At 38.3% G+C, this 19,957-nt stretch overlaps 1 protein-coding gene across 1 annotated transcript in view; it reads right to left on the reverse strand.

Annotated features, from left to right (window-relative positions):
- CTNND2 (catenin delta 2) overlaps positions 1-19,957 on the reverse strand; it is a 405,040-nt gene that overhangs the window by 90,104 nt on the left and 294,979 nt on the right. The window contains exon 12 of the mRNA XM_062568505.1: positions 821-938. Coding sequence (XP_062424489.1) covers positions 821-938 — 118 coding nt within the window. The remainder of the gene's footprint in view (positions 1-820; positions 939-19,957) is intronic.

Genomic DNA, 19,957 nt, shown 5'->3' on the forward strand with positions numbered 1-19,957 from the left:
AGTGTAGTGTCTACCCTGTGGGTGGGTCTCCTTCACTTATCAGTAACTTTGAATAATAGAAAACTGATTATAGACTGCTGGGTAATGATTAAACAACGAAACACCCACAGGCTACTGCTGTTGCACTGTGCGCTATGAACCTTCCATAATTCCTTCCTCCCTGAGCATGTAGGCAAAAGCCATCCAGTTGTTTCAGGCTAGCAACCATAAAACTCTGGAGATTTTCTCTCTCCAATCTGTGAAAGACACTTCAGAAATACTAGCCCAATAGGTTTCAAAATTTTGCTGTGTAGAAGGCTGCTCTCCTCCCATAAAATTCTTAGGGTATTGCAAATGGACAAAGGTTGCTCTGGAGCAACAGCTGTAAGTAATTCAGTGCCATACACTGAATGCAAAGTATATCTGAAACTAGCATGTTTCTCCTTCTCTGAAATGCTTTGATGTATTTAATATATTAGAAATCTTCAACTTGTAAATCCTTGAAGTCATTTTATTTAAGCAGTCTTTCACCTTGGGAAAAGCATGTTCATATCTTCATATTTTCAGAGAACTAAAGATGTATTTTTATCTCAGCCTGAAACAGCTATTACTAAAAAGCATTTATTGAGCCTCTTCAAAGAAGTAGTAATGTGGTAATACAGTGGAATTGTCTATTAATTCATATAACACTGTTTTTTAACAGCAACCAGTCCACTCTTTTCTGGTTGCCTTGTAAATCCACTACACCATTTTTAGTTCTGGTTCCTACTGGGTACTTAATACTCCTGAAGTACCCTGAGTACCTGGATTTCTTTCTCCTGAAAGGACAAAGATGACAAACCTTACTATCAATTTCACTGCTCCCCAGAGCAGACTGGATGACGTAGAGCAATGCATCTGTCAGGCCATCACACTCCCTCATCCTTCGGCGGGCCTCCTCTCCAGCAGAGCTGACGTTCCTGGCAGGCAACAGCAATGGTTACTACTTTCACAACTTCATTATCCACTTTCTGAGGTAAAACATTCTCACAATTGACATACATATAAAGCACTTTTTTTTTTTTTTTTGTCCTTTCATCAGTTCAGAGCTGTGAATAATGAAGACAGCTGTGAATGAGCTCAGGAAATGTAGCACAGAGCAAAACAAATGGAAATTTCAGCTCCCCTGCAAGAAAGTGCTGATGCTCCAGGCAGGATGGCCCTACTTGAGCTCAAAGACCTGCAGCCCACCAGAATTTGGGAGAGGGACTGATCTTTTCTCTCTCTCTCTCTTTCTTTTTTTTCAAGAGTAGGCTAGAATAAAGTAGGTTTTGTGAGAATGTGTGTTGAAAAAGTGCATTGTGTCCATAAAAATCAGGCTTTGAAAAGTTTAGAGGTTGTGCCAAAGAAGTCTGCTAGGATTTGAAAAGCTTAGTAGTCAGGACTCTTAACCTGAGAGATCAGTATTATCAAAGCATAACATAAAACACCTGATATTGTTCAGGAATAGTAACGCTTCCATCCTCTTGTTTCTCATTTTATATGAGTTTTTCCTTCTCGCTCTCATTTTGGGAGAACAGTAATGCCTCAATCTTCTCTTTGGGTAATTATATGAGCTGTTTTACATTGCAAAACGTAAAACATCAGCTTACTATAACAATTTGTGTTTCTCAGAGGGCCAGAAGGACTTTTAAACATATTTATAAAAATGGAACTAAGATAAAATTTCTGAATAACACTGTGAAATATAAAGTTCAAAAAAAATGACTCATAAAGAAAGATATACATGTGAACGTGTACACATACGGAATTTATACTGGTTAACATCAAGCTTTCAGAGAAAAATTGCATTCAAATTTGCATAGCAATTCATTTGGAAAGGCTGAGTTAGCAGTCTTAGGAATGGGGTTAAACTTTTCGGGTAAGTCTCCCTTTGTAGGGGCACACTTCACTCTATTGAAGTGCTCCTCTGTAGCTCCTCTCTTCCCCACTCCTAAAGTTAATACATAGGAAGAGCAGAGAATACCTCACATCAGCCCTAAGTACTTAATACTAATGTATGTAAATAGGAGGGAGAGCACTGGCTTTTTGGCTTGGGGAAGAGAAAAGGCACTTTATTCCCCTTATGTACTTGCCTTTGCATTAAAGATGGAAAGAGGACAAGAATCCTGGGAGGTGGGAATGAATTTTGGATGGAGGAAGGTGAGACAAATCAAGGATAGATTTACTTTCAATCCTTTCTTTGCTCTGCCTACTTCTTCCTATCCTAATCTTTGTGAGTCCCACAAAGCACCAAAGAATCTTCCTAATTAAATAGTCTTAGAACTGAACAATGCCTTAGCCCTTAAAATGCAGGTTCCTAATTGTTTCTGCTCCCTAAACACACATGATTTTTAATCTATATTTGCATTTCTACGTAATCCTAATTAGTTCTGCTCTCCCACACTGCTGGCCTGCCAATTCAATACTGCTCCCTTCACCTATGCAGATAGCCCCAGGAAAACATACAGCCTGGAAACATGAAAAAATATTTCTTTTATCTCTTTAGCATACAGTTGCACCGCTTTCTATTCTCCTTGAGACTGCTTAGTTAACCCTGTTTCATACATCAGAAATGTCTCAACCCTGCTTCATACACCAGAAATGTCTCCTCCTCAATGGCTTACAAGTTTTGTGTTGTCTTGTTCTTTTTTCTGACCCCTCAATGCTTCTTTGTTTTACTGCTACAGGAGGAAAAATGTAGACCTTTCCTCCAGCTCAGGAGGAATCACAGAATCATAGAATGGTAAGGTTGGAAGGGACCTTTGGAGATCATCTAGTCCAGCCCTCAGCATAGCCCACACGGGGATTGAACTCGCGACCTTGGCATTAGCAGCACCACGTTCTAACCAACTGAGCTGAAAGACCCTCAGAACCCTTTTTCATCTAGAAAGTGCAGTCCTGAGAGCATCAACTGGAAAAAGTCTACCACTGGCTCCCAGTCTGAAGTGATGGAAACCTTTCAATTTCCCCTCTGATTGAAGGAAATCAGAAACTAGAATTATAGAGCATGGTTTTCCCCACACAGTGCCCTTGCCCAGTATTTGCAGTTCTGGGGACTCTAGCTGAAATGTATTTTGAGTAGACAGTCACCTTATGAAAGGCATCAGCTCTGCCTGAAATTCCTGAGCTGTAACACAAATAAAAAAAACAGTGTCATGCACTTAAAAAATCCAAGGGTGCAACAGGATGTCAAAGGGCATTAGCGGATTTCTTTCTTCTGAAATTCTACTCTCCTACGCTCTAAGAAGATGAAGAAAAAGAAATGGCTGTACTTAGCCCTAAAATAATGTTGCATATAGCGTAACTGCACGAATTACAATAAGAGGATGCTGAGAAAGTGTTCTGTGCACTCCACTTTTCCTTGTCCTACTATCCAAGAAAATTTGCAAAATATTATTGATAATCTTTAAACAGAACTTGAAGTCAGATTCCATATTAAGATTATCATCCAGGCTACTTCATTTGCTGCTGTTACATATACGAAGTGAAAGTTTTCAAAATACGCAGACTTGCACATCGGTAGAAACACATTCTCCCTGATCTTTTCACTGAGGTGATTTCTCATTCTCTCTAGCATGGCAAAATGCATGTCACTGACTTTGCAGAGCCTGAACAGACCAGCCGCCTCTCAGCTCCTGTCCAGAAACTCCTCCTCTACAAAACAGCAATACAGACATCCTTACAGTCCCTAAGCTGCGAGCCGTCTGCCTCACTTATTTCTAGATAAACAAACAATATGAGATATATATACAAAGTAGTACAGATACACCAGAGGGACAGCCTTCACAGAAGATGCATTTCTTAGCTGTGTCTGGAAGAGCTTTTCAGTTCAGGTCCTCTGTTCATTACCCTTCCCCATTATGCTCCAGTTGGTTCTGGAATCACAGGGTAGGTAAGATGAATTCCTGTGACTCCTTTTCTCCTTTTCTTTTAAAGCTTTCCCTCTAGCTTCAGCACTGGATCCTGAATATGGTTCTTAGTTACCACAGATCTCTCCAGATCTAGTGTACTAATTTAGATGCAAAATAGCTTAAAAAACAAGACAAATTCAAACTTCACATAAACATTTTGGCAGAAATGTTCATTTGCTTATTTAAAAAGAAATGCACTCTATTATCTAATTATTCCCATTTCACCTTTATCGAAGAAAACCTATCACCAGCTCTGTAAATGACTGATAACAGATCTTTCATGGAAGGCCTCTAATATCACCACTCAGGCGATGTAGTTCTGCAAACAGATTCCAGTTTCCTCAAGTGTCAATGAAAACACTGCCATCTTAATTTTCTTACTTCTGGCTGTTAACTCCAACAAGCTGTAGCTGGGAGCATGACAGGGAGCAAGACATGATTCATCATTTGTAAATTTACAGGTCACTGTGGAAATCTTGAACTGGAGCACTGGTATTATCTTCTCTCAGTATAAGACATCTCAATAAGTAGGTATATAGTTTTTCCAGCTTTAGTAACCACCTTTTAAGGTGAAACTACGTTTTATGTATTTTCAAGAAGATACGGAGAAATGATCCATAGATTTTCAAGAACAATTTAGTTCTCCATCATAAAAGCAATCCAGCAAAACTTTGATCACCTGATAAGGTGTGATATTTGTAGAAGTACAAATTTGTAGAACTGCCACTGGGAGCAATGTCAACACTTTGCTAAATGTTTTCATATCCAGAGAGGATGTTTCTTCTAGCACACTGGCTTTCCCAGCTGAAAGTATCCACAGAGGCATCCTTGAGTGTGCTCAGATCACATCCAGCAGTTTCACCCTTCCTGTATCAGCAACAAGTTTGCAGACTGCAGATCTCACTGCAGTCATATAGGATAATCTTTGAAACAAATTACCTTCTAACAAAGATGAAATTGAGATGGGTGCTCCTAAAAGCCCCTTAATAAAGAGAGAAAGCATGTTTAACAACTAGTATATGTAGTGTATTGGTTCGTTACATTTTTGCTGTGGACTGGTGTGGTTTAAGAAAGGACAAACACAGGAAGGATAATATCCTAAACTAGGCAAAACTCAGAAGTTGTCTTTGGCAAGGAACTTCAGATGAGTCCAAAGTATAGCTTTATCCCCCAAAGTTTTGTGAAAGAGAGATAGACTTTAACAATCTTTTTATTCTTTCTAATTGATAAAATAGCCACCAAAGAGTTTTCCCAAAGAAGTAGTAAAGTTTATATAAATCACGAACTCAAAAAAAAAAAAAAAAAAAAAAAAAAAAAAACTCCATTAATATTGTAGGAACCAAGTTTATGTTTCATAAGTGAAAGCCTTGCGGAAGTGTGGTGAATAACTGAGTTGCAGTTGCAGTTGAGAGGAAAAAATACCCAAGAATTATTCTATGAATAAGGCAGCAGGCAAAAATTGCTATTCAGCACATATTCATTGAACTAGTGGACAGTCTCACATTTTAACATCCAAAACATCCCTTCCCTACACTTTCCTCACCAGTATCATACCAGGAAGAGCCTTTTCAGGAGGCTGCGACCCATCTGCATATTTATACACATTGATAAGATCCCACCCAGGGCCTTCTCTGCTCAAGGCTAAAAATCTGAGCTCTCCCAGCCTCTCTTCATATGAGAGATGCTTCAATTCGTTAGTTGTCTTGGTAGCCTTTTGCTGGACTTCCTCTAATATGTCCATGTCTTTTTTGCACTGGGAAGCCCAGAACTGGACATAGCACTCCAGGTGTGGCCTCACCAGGGCTGGGTAGAAGAGAATCATCACTTTCTTCAACTTGCTGTGATGCTTTTCCTAGTGCATCCCAGTAGTTCATGCATGTCTGCACTTTTCCATCTTTAAGAAGTTTTCTCCAAATTGTTCAGGAGAAAACAAAGCCACACAGATGCAGTCTTCTCAATCAGTATTTAAACTTAGCCAAGAGCACGTCCTAGTCAACAGTGCTGAAGACTGATAACAGATATAACACTAGAGGGCTAGAAAAGTATCCTCACGGTGCCCAGAAGAGAATCAACCACACCAATAGTCTCCCTGACAATTCAGTTCGATCTAATCCTGAAACTCATGCTCTCAAAGCACCCTATATATTCATCTGTCAAACATATATAAATATACATGTACACACACGCACACACACACAAATTCCCTGCTGTTGGCCTCCTCTACATATGCTCTCTAATGTACTATCTAGCTTTATTTCTGTCTAGTTGGTTAAAAAAGTCTTCAGTGATAAAGCTTTGCCTCAGCAGCAAGTTGACACCCCCAGCCCCACTGGAGGCTGCAGTGAGAGGTGATGATGCTTTAAGCTGGTCAGCAGTGTAGCAGATGATCACATAAGAGCTATTGTTTTTTCTGCTTGCTTTCTGCTGTTTCTGTTAGTGTTCAGGCTCTTTGTTGCAAGAGCTTAACACAGTAACACTGACAGCAAAAGAAAGCAACCAGTACCATGCACACACCCAGCAAGTGCGCTCGCAGTCATTAGCAGTCCATTGACAATGGTCAGTTTTTAAGGCATTTTTTTTAACAGAGTAAGTTCTTGAGTCACATAGGTTTATCTCTCAGTATTCAGGCAATATAGCAAACAGATTACACAGAGCTTCAGTACTTTTAGATGAATTCTGACTTTTAAAAAATCATTATTTGCACACTAAAACCTTTCTCAATCATCCCTTAGTGCTGAAAACTAAACTAGCTGATGAGAAAAGAAATTTCTCAGATAACCAGCAAATTTAAATAAACCAGTAAGAGTAAAAAATAAAACAGAAGATGCCTCCACTCTTAAGAGTTTCTAAATGTTAGGCTTTCAGCAACCACAAAACCAGCTTATTATTTGGAAGTAACAGTAGATATAGAAATAAATTTTTCAGTCACTGCCATAGATACACCTTGCAATTTTGCTTGATTTGAATGACAATTCAATGCAGTATCATTAAATGAGCAAGACGTTTCACCATGGTACCAAATACAACTAAAACATGCAGTAAGGTCACCATAAAGAATCCTTCTTGCTAAGTGTTCTTAGTACTAATTACAGCCTTCTTTATTTATAAGTCGGCCTTCAAGTTGGCAATAATTTATCAAAAAAACAAAAAAAAAAAAACAACAACAACAAAAAAAAAAAACCTGTTGGTGTTCCTTGCAGTCCTGAATGTGGTTCAGAATAAGGCATTTTAGGGGACAAATTCTTTCCTATTAATCAGCATAGCCCATCTGTGATTAATGAAGCAAGACCAATTATATCAACAAAGAATTTGACCCTAGATCTTTAGCTCTTTGGTATTAATTTCACTTTGGAAGCATTCTTTGCAATTAGACAAACATCTGACAATTTAATGTGGATACAGTCTTGGCTATTAACCTTTTTATCAAATGCTATGACAATGTGATTTAGCTTTCATTATTCAGCCATACCTTTCATTTTCAGAACATCACAGCAATTAGCCTACCAAAGCAAGCACTCAACAGGTAGCTTTTACTGCTTTGCATCTTCATGTCCAGTCCTTAGGCTAAATATACTGTTTCTAATGACCACTGTGTGTGACCTGCAAATCAACTGACATCTAATATAATAACAGAAGAATAACAGAAGAACATACAGTGCGATAGATATCTTAAAAGAAATAGTCTCTCTAAAAGAAATGAACAAAATGGCATAAAATATTTCCTATAGGAGCTCATGGTTTAATGAAATGCATTCCTGTCTAAAAGAAACAGAAAATACAATCTAATTTCTAACAGCAAATTCTAATCTCCCTCCCCTCCCATTTTGCTATGGCTTTCCATTTAAATTTCTCTTGTAAATGCTACAGATATTATATATACTGTATTTAGTAAGTATTTTAAATTATGCTAAAAAAAATCCATCCTCAGCAAATTTCTGATTGGATATTTCATTTGTCTGACATACAGTAACTGGCTACGTCAAAATCATTGCACTTACTAATGCTCAGCTGTTCACTCATACACCACTTTTAACGTACTACCTGCAGGAGTTGAAAGCCGGTTTGTCCACAGTGTTCATTCAGTTGGGAAGAGGTGAATTACTGTGTCACTGCCTGCCCTTGGGAAGAAGCTGCTGTGGTTCAGACCATGAAGGTCGTAATGGGAACAGTTTAAAAATGTCAACGATAAGACTTTTTTTTCCACTTTCAGTTGTAACATTTCCAACTTAATTCTTTCCTAGAACTTAGTAAGACAACTCCGCACAACGATGGAACGCTGAATTCACTGGAGGGTGACTGCTCCACAGTGTGGCAAAGACAGTGGCGGTCTGAATAAAAGGTTTCAATTCTCACCCTGAAAGCTGTGAATATAATGCAGCATTCTTTGCTGAAAGAAAAGCTAGTATTACTTGGCTCAGGAAATGCAGTTAAAAATACCTATTTTGGCCATGTGCTTCCCTTGCAATCCTCCAAGTAAATGAAGCAAGACAGACATATAGCAGCTCCTGAAATCACATAATGTTGCACTGAACTAAGAGTGCTCCGAGATGTTCCTCCCACTCTGGACCAAGATGTCTGACAATTCTTACTCTGTTAAAAAGTGACTCGTGTCCATACGTCTCTATAATATGAAAGGCTACTTCAATGTACGCTTTCCAGTAACAACCATGGCGAATATGATATAACATGCAATTGAAGCATAGGAAAAGCTAAAGTTTGCACACAGAATTGGGTTCTGTTCTTCTTTTTAAAAGGTAAAAGCATTCAACTTGTGCTCCAAAATAATCTGTATTCTGCTTCGCAAACAAATTGTGTCTTGAAAAAAGCCAATCATTATCAAAGAAGCTGAGCCCTTTTGTTAGAGGTTATTTTAAAACAAACACAACCCTCTGCTTTGAAATGAGAGCTTGTGAGAGGATATACAAATACAAATAAAGAGAATAGGGAGGAACAGTTTTAAATCATATTGGATGCCTACTAATGAGTAATTTTTAAAAGCTATAAAGCTTCTAAAAGTCTACAGCCTGAAGTCTTAAATTCAGACCCTTTAAAATATGCAACCCTTCACTTAATGAACAGCTTTGCAATCCTCTCAGGACGATGGTTTTAGGGCATGTCTTCCTCCGTACTAGTCCCGTGGAATAAGCACTTTTGTGAATATTCTTACCTGCTACGGAAAGACTAAGGGAATACTGCCACCCATGTTAGATTAGAGGCAGTTTGATTGATAGTATTTGCTTCACTCTTCAAAAGACTTTTGACAAGGCTCCTAATCAAAGGACTTCAATGAAACTAAGCAACCATGGGAAGATGGATAGCTAATTGTTAAAAATAGGAAACAAATGGTCAGTTCTCACACTGGAGTGTGGTCCCCTGCAGAGTAATTTAGTCACACACTATTAGAACGGGAGGTAGGTGAACAATGAAATGAAAAATTTGGCTGAAGATTACACAGAGTAATGAAATGAGTGTTAACAGGGATGACTGCAGAAGGACTTGAAATTTAATGTAGATGAATATAAAGTAATGTATATCAGGAAAAAACAAACACATTCCTGATTTTGCTTACAATATGATGAGCTCAGAGCCACCAACTGAAACCTAGGAATTGTAACACATAGTTAAAATTACATGAAAAGACAGCTCAATACTCAACAACAGCCAAAAGAACAAAATGGCCTGTAAAGCAAGGACAAGGCAAGGAGCATAAAATAAAGCACAGGAAACAGTGAGTGTTACACCACTGTATACATTCAGAGTTTGCTTCCCTCATTCTTATTCTGGTGTACATTCTGATCTCCTCATTTCAAAAACACTTTAGCAGAACTGGAAAAGAGTCAGAGGAGGGCTACATACTTCCGCATTAAGAATGACTTAGTAAGCCACCACGCATCAGTCTGGAAGAGTGACAGATAATGGGTGGAGAAGAATATGACTGAAATGTATGAAGGCATTATGGGTATGGAGAAGGTAGACAAAAATCACATTTTCATTCTCTAGTTCGGCTGAAAAATTAAGGGGTCACCAGATGGAACCAACAAAAGACATGTTCAAAGCAAACAAGAAATGGTGGTTGAGAGTAGCTAGGGCATAGACATCCTTCCCAAGAGAAGCTGTGGATGTCAAAAGTGTACATGGGCTAAAGAGAGGCAAGTTCATGGAAGAGAAATCTGTTGAGTTATTAAAAAAAAAAAAAGGAAATTACATCTGCTTCAGGAAGACTCAGAGTCAGGAAGAGGTTGGGAGAGTGGGAGAGCAAAGAACTGAGGAGACTAATTGAATCTGAAATGACACTAGCCTCACATGGCCAGCCTTTGAATCCAGAGTGACAGATTTAACCCTGAAAACAGCTTTGGATCTCCTGCTTTGCTTATATCTACAAATGAAACACTGAGGAGTCAGTCAGTCTCATAGGCAGCACAGACAACCTGAGCAGCTGTCCTACAACAAGGGAAGAATGAGGCGGTGTACAGTATTTCAACAGCAGCTTCTAAATCAGTAGTCAATTTTTTTTCAAGATGTTCTGAGAGCCATACACTCAAAATTGTATTAAATACTATTATTATGTACAGGAATAAACTCAGCTGAGTGTGGAAGAATAAAGGATATGGACAGCCTGGAGGGGTTGCTGGTCCTCTCCTGCTAGCATTCGAAGCAGTGATACCTGCAGGGCATTCAGTGGAGACACCTAAGCTAGTGCTGAACAAGCTACAAGACTATTAGTGCACAGTGTTACCGCCACGCCAGCTTGGCTCTCTCGTTACCTTCTGATTCACTGCTTCTCCGCAAACTGAAGTGACTTTGAACAACTGCTAGAGCAGTCCCACCATTCCTCCTGCCTGAGCTACCTGCTCCGGAATTAGCTCAGCCATCTCTGTTCAGTAGGCCCTCTTGCCAGAACAGACTGCAGACTTCAGAGTTTATGCAGGCTCAAGTGCAACCGGACAAACTCAGGCAGAAGGATCGCACTGAGGCTGCGAAATACAGCCTTCGCCCCTCATTCCAGCTCCCAGAGAAACAGGTAACTGACAGCCGGGAGCATATTCTGAGGGCGTATTACTACTCTAATACGTTCTCCCCTGGCCATCCATTCTGTTCCCCATGAAAGCGCCACAAAATCGTGTCAGATATTTTAATAATGTAAAACACTCCCTTCTGCTTCTCATTTTCCTATTCAGTTACTTATCGTATTCCAACAAAACTGCTGATTAGACATAAATGGTTTTCGATTAACCTCATTCTACCTTTTATTTATTAGATTATTTTCTTCAAATGCTTATAAATCGGACCATTTTGATGTTCTTAATTGCCTTTCTCTACACTTGATGCTTGTTTAATTGTTCAAGCAATTTCTAAAGTATTAAAATACAGGCTATTTGTTCCTCATTTCCATGTCTCCTTTTCTCCTCCAGTTAAAGATGAACTCTGCATTTGTCCTGTTTAGTCCTGTGAGAGTGACTGTCTTGCATGAGTTGCACCAGCCAAAACAATTACACAAGACAAAAATACTCACATTTTGTTTTACATAGACTGTATTCTCAGAAAAAGCTTAGCATTACAACTGCATTCACAGCAATGACTGAAAAGAAGCAGGCAAAATGCTTTAAGGAGCTCAGAATAAGCATGAAAGAAACATAGTTCTGCCTGAAAAGCACAGGAATTTTCTAAGCATTTAAAAATATTCTGACTATATAGATCAGGACTCTCTACACTGCTGAGACATCACTTTGTAAAATCCTTTGAATATTATTTCCCTAAGATAATTTTAATTTTTTATTATTTGTAAGGAAAAGAAAAATTGTTCTCCTTCACCCAAAATTCTAACGTCTGCAACAGCTGGGAAAAAGGATCTTCTTTCTTACATGAAACACATGAGAAGGACTCCAGTCAACTTCACTTAGTGTGTGAAATTTCTCAACATCCTCTGATGTATTTGACCTTGTTCTGCATTAAGAGCAACTAGTACTAGCAAATGCAAATAAAAAATCTTGGTTTTGACAGCTCTTTCCCCTTGGCTTATTCTCAGCATAGCTCACGTAGGTTTCAGGAATATATGCCAGCTGCTTTACTGTACTGTCAGAAATATTTGGAATGCCTGATTTGATTATGATAAAAGTACTACTGCAGAACCTAACACGTGGTCAAAATGCATTTTCATCGTGTTTCCAGGTTTCACCCTAAATTGTTTAGTGCTAGCAGATATGTCCTAGCTACAAAAGATATATTTCCCTTTAGACTAATATGACCAGACCACTGCGTAAGATTAACATTTAAAAAAAAAATCACTCATGTTTGTTTTTAAAGTAGTTTGTTTAATAAAATTCCCCAAATAATAAATCAATGGAAAATTTACTTTTTTCCTTTTACCTAATCCTAGGATAGTTTCTGAAATTAAAAAAAAAAAAAATCAGATGAAACATGTTGAGCTGTTCCTTTCCAAGGTTTACTGTTGCTTGCTTAAAGTACCATTTGCATATTCTTTCTTCCCTCTGTCATGAAATTATGAATCCAAGGTGTCCTGCTAACTTGAGTTGGAATCATCTTCTGACCCATTTTAATAAGATGCTTATAACACGGTCTCCAGCACCCTCATGCTAAGTCTTTTCTGAAAGGATACTCCTGTCACCCCGCAGAAACAAGAAATGAAAATGGCTTGAAGGCTACTATCTGCATTTAAAAATTCTGAGTCACTTGAGTCAACCGGAATTTCAATCTTACTTCAGTATCAGTTGTCCATACAATCTCTTAATTGCCCACAATTAAAAGGTGTTTTAATTACTAAATATAGTTCTCTATCTTGACAATGTTCTTCTGCTAAGAATGTGAGAAAGTCCTTATTCCAAATACACTCATTGACCACATATTTTGCAGGATCTCCTTAAGTTTTAGTCACAGAAATTCAGTTGAGAGCAACCAGGCTGCTTGTACAGTTAAAAGTCCTGTGCCACAGCTGCCAAATTCCTTCTGCAAGATAAGAATGTAAAATGTTGCATCTGTGATTCAGGTATAGAACTAGGAAGTCTGCATCCGACTGGACAGACTATTACATTCCCAGACAAGTAAAAACTCTGAAATGGTGACAAGCTAAAATGAGTTCTAGTTCAAGGAGGTACAGAAAATAAGTATGCAGCTATGCAGACATGAAAGTTGCATCTTAAAAAAACAATAAAGCAGAGCTTGCTTGCTTCAGAAATGCTGTTGCACAGATCAGCATCTGTATGAGGACAAAGCAGTCTATAAATTCTGGGGCAGGATTTCATGACAGTGTCACTTCGTTTTTTCACTCCACATTAGACCAGCATTTTCCTTAGCTAGATGAAAACTGAGGAGGGATATTTTAGTTGTACAAATATGAAAATAAATATTGTCATTACAGTTGCATTCTTGACTCTATTTTGACATAAAATTGTATTTTTTATGTTTTCACTTTTCCACTTGCTATGATGACTTTTAAATTGGCACTGCTGTCACTAAATCAAAATACATAAGTTCCAGATCAGATGTTATGACTTACTGTGTATTCCTCTAGTATTCCTCATCAGGCAGCTAAGCTCAGTGAGTCTGTTTGCATGTGCCCTTAAATATGAAACTTTCAGAGGTATCATTACTAACACCTTCTTCTCGTGTCTTATAAATCAAATTATTGGTCAGAAACTACAGTTCTTTTGCCTTGGGTTTATATTCAAATGAAAAAGATAATAATCAAACTCAGACCATGAAGAATGTAAATAGCTATATTTACCAGTCTGAAAATCCTATCAAAAAAAGATTAGATTCCAGGAAAAAAAAAATACAATATATATTATTAAGTTTGTCCCTTTCTGATCAGCTACTTAAAAATTTTAATATAGAGGATAAGAGGAAGTCACAAAGTAGAACATTCATTAGAATATTAGAAAGTATGAAACTCTGTATCCTGTACGAAAAAGTAAGTTACAGCACAGAAAAGCAGAAGTCAAGTGCTCTACACCTGTGTGTATACTGACACTCTCTGTGAATTGACTGCTGTGGATACTTCTCACGCTGGGCTATTTCTCAAAACCTAAAAGGAGTCTTTCTCCTCTCTGTCAAACTACAAATGCTTATAAATGCTGTCTTGTAGACCATCTCTCCTTGTTCCTAGTCTAGATTAGGTACTAATCTCTAGTTCTACAATTTTGTTTTACCATCATTATCCACATGCTCTACATTATCAGAATTTTCCTTCAAAATTTTCAGTTAGGCATCTCAATATTCAGTTATTATTTGCTCTTTTTCTTTCTATTAATATAATACATTGCTATGATACCGTACTTGCAATAGTGCATTTTATTATTTCTAGAACAAGCTCTCCTCTCAATTTTCTCATTTTTATTTGTTAACTCCATTAAAAATATCAAGGTATGGATGTACACATGATGTATAATAAATTTATAATCCTTACACTTCAGCTAAACATACCTTTAGCATAAGAAACAAATACGTATGTTCACGTCCTATTTTCATGACAGTCAACCTGAAATTGCCAGAGTGTGTATCCTACCTCAGATTATGTCACTTCATCATATCTCCAAACGGCTTTATGTGCATACTGAGAGATGATGAAAGAACTGACCCTCTAGCGTGCCCTTCAGCCTAATGAGTCATTGTGCGTCATTGCTGCTTGCAATAACCTGTAAAAAGAGAAGGGAATCACTCTACCACAACCCTACTCATCCCCACCTAGTCCATGCCATATAAAACAGTGAACAAACTCTCTCTACTACTATTGTCAGTTGTCTCTGTGCCTTTGGCTTACATCCCAGCAATGATGTCTGACCACTCAGCTGCTCTGCCAAAATGAACCTCTCGCAAAACCACACACTGCCCTGTCTCAATGCCTGACTCTGCTCTGTGTCAAAATAACCGTGAGGGTTGTCGCCAAAAATTTCATTTTTCCCTTCTCACATTGACATGTTCCCTTTGAGTCAATTCACTGGTTCTTGTCAAATATCAAATTCACACCTCCCATCAGTTCCTCAAGATGCTCATGAAACTCTTGTCTGAATAGCAGGCTCTGGTCTTCTACCTTGTCCTTCCCATTGTCATCAAATGTATTATGCTTGACCTTGACTTCATACATTCTACCCTCCCACCTCCGAGTCTATTCATTTAACAAGTTACTACATTTGCCTCATCATGATTCCTCCTAGAAATTGAACCAAAACACTTATATGTGGTGAAGGAAGAGGACAAATGAAAAAAAGAATAACAGACTCTGCAAGAGCTGTGTGTCTCTTTCTAAGCAACAGCTTTCAGTAGACTCTGAAATTCTGTTGTCTTTCTTGCTGTGCTCTCTTTTGTGCATCCTTCTTCCATCAACTGTCATATTATATAGGGCTTACGTATTCTTTGGGCCAAGGGGAACACTGTATTTGTGTTCTATAAAATCCTTGCTAATCAAAAATTGAATATATATGTACACACACATATATATATATTGTACAATCTGTATTGTACAATATGTATTTGTATATACATATACAAAAAAAGGAGATTAGGCAAACTGAATAAAGAGACAAAGTTGAAAGCTGTTTTCAAGAAAAAAGTTACTGACATTGTGAGAATATTCAGCTACCATCTCTCTGTAATTCTTACTACACTAAGTGATTTCTGCAGTTATGATCATTACCTAGCTGCCAGATAAGCATATAGTGAGCAGCAAATATTCAGCACCACCCAACTTGCTCCCATGTGTGACCTGTGTTGAGAACCTGCCCAAAGCACAAACCTCATCTCTGACATGATGCTGCGACTGTAGTGGTTTTATGCCTAGGAAAAGGTATTTAATCCTTTGCATGCTTTGTATGCCAGCCAGAGACCAAATTAACAAAAAGATAATTACAGCTTATAAAGATGTCTGTTCTTCCATGAATAAACACTCATTCTAATTTTGTAATCATTATTTTACCATTATTCTCAGTTAATTGTCAGTTACGTGACAACAGAGCTTTCGCTGGTGTAGTACAACACAATTCCCAGAATTACAGTAAAAACTGTATTAGGTATAAAAGAGTACAAATTATTTAATGCAACTTTAGCAAGCTCAGAGCTTATCTGATTTCCATTGCCAAAGCTTACTAAAATAAATATGCTAATCACAAGTACTGGTGGAAAGTTTTTTCCCTTACTGAACAGCTGGCTCCAGTAAAATGACACTCCATCAAGATGCAAACTGCATGGATCAAGTGTCACAAGCATCTTGTGCTGGATGCATCTTTACGTTCAGACCAAGAGAAGGACACAGAAGACTCACATGGTCAGAACTGAGAAACTACCTGTCTGTTTTGTGTGAGATGAGTCATTTACAGACACTGCATTGACAAAGGCAGCACTATCCTGCAAATTATTCGTTATGACTAAAGGAATTTCTAGCACCTCTATGTCATTTAATCTACATCATCTTTCCCATACCTATATACTTACCTATCCACTTTACATAGCTCTGCCCAGGGGCCCAGGAGCCCTCTTTCAGCTCAGTGTGGGGCCTTCTGGTCCTGTCTACACTACTTTGGAGGAGTGCCCAGCCTTGCTCCTGGATTGCTGCTTGGATTTCCTCCATTGCCCTTGGACCTGGCTTGTTACTTTGCTTTTGCCTGATGCTCACCAGATTTTCAACAGGACTCACTGCAGTCAAGCTCTGCTTGCGTAGCTCTGCTTCCACAAGCCTGCACCAGGATGGTGACAGCACTGCCCAGCCGGCATCGTGAGCCCGTGGCTCCTTGCCTTCCATTGGAGAGCAGCCCTCTTTTTACTGCTCCCTGACAGAAATTACATTGGTTGTGATATTCCTTCTCTTTCCGCTCCTGCTCCTCAATGTGTTCTCAGGTATTGGCAACAGGTAACTGTCCCTCTGATCATGGAGCTGAGAAAAGACTTCCTAGGTGTATGAAACATCAATGCTTAGATTTCAGGAAAAGCGGTAAATATTCACTCCAAAAAACACACATTAGTATGCATGTTTGCTGCACAATACATTAGGAACACACAGGTACTAACAGACTTGTCTGTTGAAGAAAGCTTACTGAAAAATTATTTGAGTTTTAAATGAAGCATTTATTCTGCATTATCCTCCCCTGGGGACCCACGTTCCACCTTGACAGTATGCACGGGAAGACTTACAGAGAAGTAACTATTCTGAAGTTCCTTCCTTTCAGCTTGTTTCACAGTGTAGACAAAACTTCCTAAGACAAAACTTAATACCTTCTCTTGGTTGAAATAAAAGTTTAGCCCAGTCACAGCAAACAGAAACAATCAACACCTCGCTTTAATCCAGACCTTAAGCTTGCTTCCCACAAATTGTATCTGCATTCTTGTCTGAACATTTTACCTGTGGTATTGTCCTTGGTATCATTCTACTAAGCCATAACACATCACTGATGTCACAAATGTCATCACCTCTCTGAGAATCTGCATGGAAAACAGCAACTCTTCTGCAACCTGGCAGGTGAAAAACTTGGAATTCCGTGTTCACCTGCCCATTTTTACCTATGCCATCCATCATCACGCTGAGCTGCTGCGACCAGGACAGCCAAAGTGACTCAAGTGCACATGCAGGAATATTGGAATTTGAATCTGTACGATGAACTGCTCTTGCAGAATATGCCTTATTACATTGAGTTGTTTAACACAACACTTGCACACTAGGAGGAGAAATCTCATCCGTTTGCATTTACTGGTTGATGTCATCTCTGGTTTGATGCTGTAATCACTTCATGACATTCAGCACGCCTCCCTCTCCATCCCCAAAATAAAACTGCTTTAGAGTACTTAGGTGTTCAACCTACACATTTATAATCTGAAATCCATTAGGAGTGTGGCTTTATAATCTGCCCCAGAAGATTCAGGCAGCTTGTCATACTGTAAACCTGCTTTGGAAATCTACCCTGTTAGCTGAATGATATATGAGAGCCAAAAGAAACTGCAGTGCCAGAGAAGCTGATTGCTTCTATTAATACTGACAAAGAACAGAAGTAACAAGCATAAACTCTGAAAATACTTCAAAGCTCAAGTGAAACCACCTTTGTTAATTTAGCCCAGTGATGGAGTCACTTTGAAATAAATGGCAAAGAGTTCTGGAACTATTTCAGCATACGAGTCCAAAGAACTCCAAAAACCATGGAGGTATCAGTGAGCTCGACTGAAGAATACCTAATGTTTCAAAACTACATCAGTTGCAAAAATGAATTAAGAAAAATCCACTGAGTTTCCCTTACCTCAATTCCTTCAAAAATAAACTCATATTAATATTTACAGAGGTTTTTAAAATTTAATCGCTGTTTCAAAATCCGATTGATTTTAGAGATTTGCATTTCGCAGTACATATATCCATGTAAGTCAATATCTTTTTTCTGACTATAATTTCATCTTGATGTCAAAAATTATGAACAGCAGTTTTCAAGTGCAATTCTGAGATTGCTTGTACTCTTTTCACCACAAACACATAGTTGGCAAATTGGTAATTACTAACTGACAAAAGAAAAAACAGTCTCTCTTTCCAAAAATTTGCTTCATCAACATCTTTCTGTTTCTTTGATCCTATTTTTTCTTTCTTATTGCCACAGTATATTTTTGATTTCCACATTGAGACAGCTAGCATAGAATAGAACTTAATTAAAATGAAAATGCATATTGCTTATGACATGCATAAAAGTTCGTTTAATTAAACCTGCTGCTACATAAATGGGCTGACAATATCCTTCTCCAAAGAGAGAGAGCATCCCACTGTCCATCCGCACCAGAAGAGCAGAAGCCAGGTCCCTGGGCGATGGGCCACCGCAGGCAGTTCGAGGGTTCTCATCAGGCCAAGTGACAGAAGTGTCCCTCTCGCTAGCTGGGTGCTTGGTACCATGGAGCAAGCAGGTCTGCTACTGTACTCAAGTAGCAAACACTCTTGGTATGTTTATATGATATACAACTGCCATATACAAACAGCATACTTCCAAATACATTTGCAGAGAATTTTGAGTCATTTTACAGTTAGCATCATAAAAAACAACCGCATTTTTCTAGTGAGATCCTACTGCATTTATGCACAGAGAAGCAAGCAGATCTCTATTTACTGAACATCTGAAAGAAATACTTATTTGAGAATTAAATGCTACTTAAAAACCTGGTGTTTAAACTACCTAGTTAGTGGTTCAAGGCATAGTGATTATTTACTGCCACAGTGTGTCGAACAGAGTCTATTTAAATCAAGATCTTATTACTTATGTCCAATGTCATAACAATGCATTTCAATTTAAAAGCCCATCAAAACACTACTTACTAAATCAAAGAATTTTATTTTCTTCATAAACTATTCCATCATTTAAAATTAATCTTTATAAAAATTAAGAGAACCTCCAAATCAACACTCATTAACCTACAGTACTGTAATCAAAAAAGATGTTTCAAATACAAATGTTTCTCTAGCTGTTCAACTGACATTTTGAAAGCAACTATACTTGCAATTGCTAATCAGTTAATTGCTATGCAACTGCACATAAAGTATTTTAAAGAACAGTAAGGTTAGAAGGTCAAGAACTGAAAAGTTAAGTAATACCCAAATTAAGCTTGCCTTTGCAACTGTAATTCAACTCATTTTTACAAAATGATCAAGATACACTGTCTACACTGTCACTTTTGTTTTCACCCTCATAGACTCATGCCTGCACAGGATGGACTTACTCTGCTATAAGTCAGAATTACATTGCAAAACAGGCCATTTTCTGTTAACCTGTTTGCCTCTCTCAGAAAGTGTTCTGTGAACAACACAAAGAAGATCATTAATGGCCCTGGCTGTAACATAGCTAGATTCTGCCCCTGGGAATTAGATTCTCTTCCAGATTTTGTTTCAGAGCTTCCAGATAAAGTTGAACAAGCCCCTTCAATCAGATTTTTTTTTTTTTTTTTTTTTTGATGCTTGCAATTTCTGCATTGCTCATGTGCTCGAGCTTGACTTGAAACTCTGTCGACTCTCATAGAACCACAGAAATACTGGTTGGAAGGGACCTCTGGGAGGTCATCTAGTCTAGCCTGCTGTTTGA

This window comes from Rhea pennata, chromosome 2 (genome assembly GCF_028389875.1).
Source record: "Rhea pennata isolate bPtePen1 chromosome 2, bPtePen1.pri, whole genome shotgun sequence".
NCBI lineage: Eukaryota > Metazoa > Chordata > Aves > Rheiformes > Rheidae > Rhea > Rhea pennata.